At 51.0% G+C, this 2,057-nt stretch overlaps 1 protein-coding gene across 1 annotated transcript in view; it reads left to right on the top strand.

Moving 5' to 3' along the window:
- The window catches only part of USP48 (ubiquitin specific peptidase 48), a 28,989-nt gene extending 27,301 nt beyond the window's left edge, over positions 1–1,688 (top strand). The window contains exons 23-26 of the mRNA XM_009321411.1: positions 108–233; positions 684–732; positions 984–1,010; positions 1,117–1,688. Of these exons, the coding sequence (XP_009319686.1) occupies positions 108–233; positions 684–732; positions 984–1,010; positions 1,117–1,139 (225 nt within the window). The 3' untranslated portion in view covers positions 1,140–1,688. The remainder of the gene's footprint in view (positions 1–107; positions 234–683; positions 733–983; positions 1,011–1,116) is intronic.
- The last annotated feature ends 369 nt before the right edge of the window (positions 1,689–2,057 follow it).

Raw genomic sequence — 2,057 nt, 5'->3', positions numbered from 1 at the left:
TCGAAAGGTGTGCGTTGCTCTTCTGAACGTGGTATTTTTGTGTAGCTCAGCGGTATGTTTTTTTTCCCCTCCGCACAAAATCAGCGTGTCTCATTGTGTTGGCACAGATCATGCATGCATTTTCAGTTGCTCCCTTCGACCAGAACTTGTCGATCGACGGGAAGATACTGAGCGATGACACCGCAACGCTCGGCAGCCTGGGAGTCATCCCCGAGTCCGTCATTTTACTAAAGGTAACGTGAAGAGCGTGGCTGCTAAAATAGAGTCGAATAAAGCAGAGAATTGAACTGATTTTTGTACAGCCAAAGAGAAGCACGTTGTGGTGCCTCTGAAAACTGCCGTGGGCTACAACGTGCCCACCCGTGGCTGCTCGGTAGCCTAATTTAACGAGGGGGAACCTGGAGCTCCTTCTTGGAGGAGGAAAACCCTTGGGGGGGTGTGTGTTCTTTTTTTTTTTTCTTTTTTAAGTGCATTTATTAGCTGGCCCTTGCTGAGCTGTGCGCGTACCAGCCCAAAATACGGCTAAATCGGGGAGCGAGTCCTCCCCTCTTGTTCCCAGACGGTGTTTGGGCAAGAGGCCTGTTCCCCGCTCCCCTCCAGAGCAGGGCCGTGAACCGATCAGGCTGTGACCTTCCAAACGAGGTTGCTGGCTCGTTAATCCCCTGCTCCGCTTCATTTTCCAGGCTGATGAACCAATTGCAGATTACGCGGCGATGGACGACGTTATGCAAGGTGAGGCGGGGGAGACCCCCGGCGGGTTTGGGGTTCGGGGAAGGCGCCTCGCCACCGTGATTTTGGGAGAGGTATCGGCGGCCAAGGACTGTGTTGGATTTGGGTTGTGAAGGTAGAAAATAGAGAGGTGGAGGCTTTCCTGTCACTGTCAAGGGGAGATTCAGCGGCACGCCGCCGCTCAGACCAAAGATCCTTTTAGAAACGACTGTGAGGAGGCTTCTAACGCCGTGCCTTTTCCTTTCCATCCCCAGTTTGTATGCCTGAAGAAGGATTTAAAGGTGAGCCTGGGTTGGTTTTTTTTCCTCTCCCCCCTTTATGCCCACGCTAACTTCATCTCCGTCCCGTAAGCGTCGTCATCTTCTGGTGGTTGTCTTCTCTCCTCAGGGACTGGTTTACTCGGACACTGATGGTTTTTCTAAGCGTTGGCAACAGAGGAGCGACCAGAAGGGAAGAGGATTTTGACATGGTAGGGCATTAAAAGAAAATAAGGTGGATACAGGACTGAACTCTTTGACTCTTCCAGAAGGCAGAAACCCATTCTGAAATGACTGACCCCCCCCCCCCCCCAAAAAAAAAATGCCTTATGTCAAAGCAGATTGCACTGAAGGACATCCTGCCTTCAAGAGAACGTTCCCGATTTTATATTTAATAAAGCAACAGGAAGGTTGGAAAGTTTAGCAGCGGTAAGAGCGTATCGTGTTTACAGGCGAGGGAGACGGAGGCATTCTCGTGTATTCCCTGACTCAAATCCCGCACCGCGCTCGTCTGTCCGAAAAGGGGTTGTAATCCAGTAGATCAAAAACATCTTGATCTGTTCTCGAGTAACTTTTTAGGCGTAACCTGCTTACAGATAATCCTGTCTTTGATCCACTATTACTCTTTCAGTACAGCATGGAAGTAAAGCAATTGTTACTTGTGAGGAATGTCTCGCTCTTTCAAAAAAAACAAAACACAAACCACAACAAACCAAACCAAAACCAAAACCCTTCATCTGTTTAACCCAAAATGTAAGCTGTGGTCTGCCTCCGAAAGCCTTCCAGCGCGGGGCAGGGGGGGACGGGGAGCCGCCTCCCTCGCCGCCCCCGCCGGCTTTTCAGCCGCTCGCCTTCACTTCCCAGCGTTTTTGACGGTCTTTCAATAACCGCCCGGTCTTTCTCTGTGAACTGTGGTTTGTTGTTTTTTTTTTTAAGAAACGTGGGGTATTTTAACGACTTTTGATAACATCTTTTCCTCCAGTCCGGGACCGCCAGGAGCGCTCGTGCCCCCGTGGCTTGGGGAGATGGCGAAGGGGGCACGGGTGGGTGGCGCGTTTCCCATGGGAAGGG

The sequence above is a fragment of the Pygoscelis adeliae genome, unplaced genomic scaffold (assembly GCF_000699105.1).
Source record: "Pygoscelis adeliae isolate BGI_AS28 unplaced genomic scaffold, ASM69910v1 Scaffold633, whole genome shotgun sequence".
NCBI classification, from domain to species: Eukaryota; Metazoa; Chordata; class Aves; order Sphenisciformes; family Spheniscidae; genus Pygoscelis; species Pygoscelis adeliae.
This window is presented reverse-complemented; position numbering and strand designations above follow the sequence as displayed.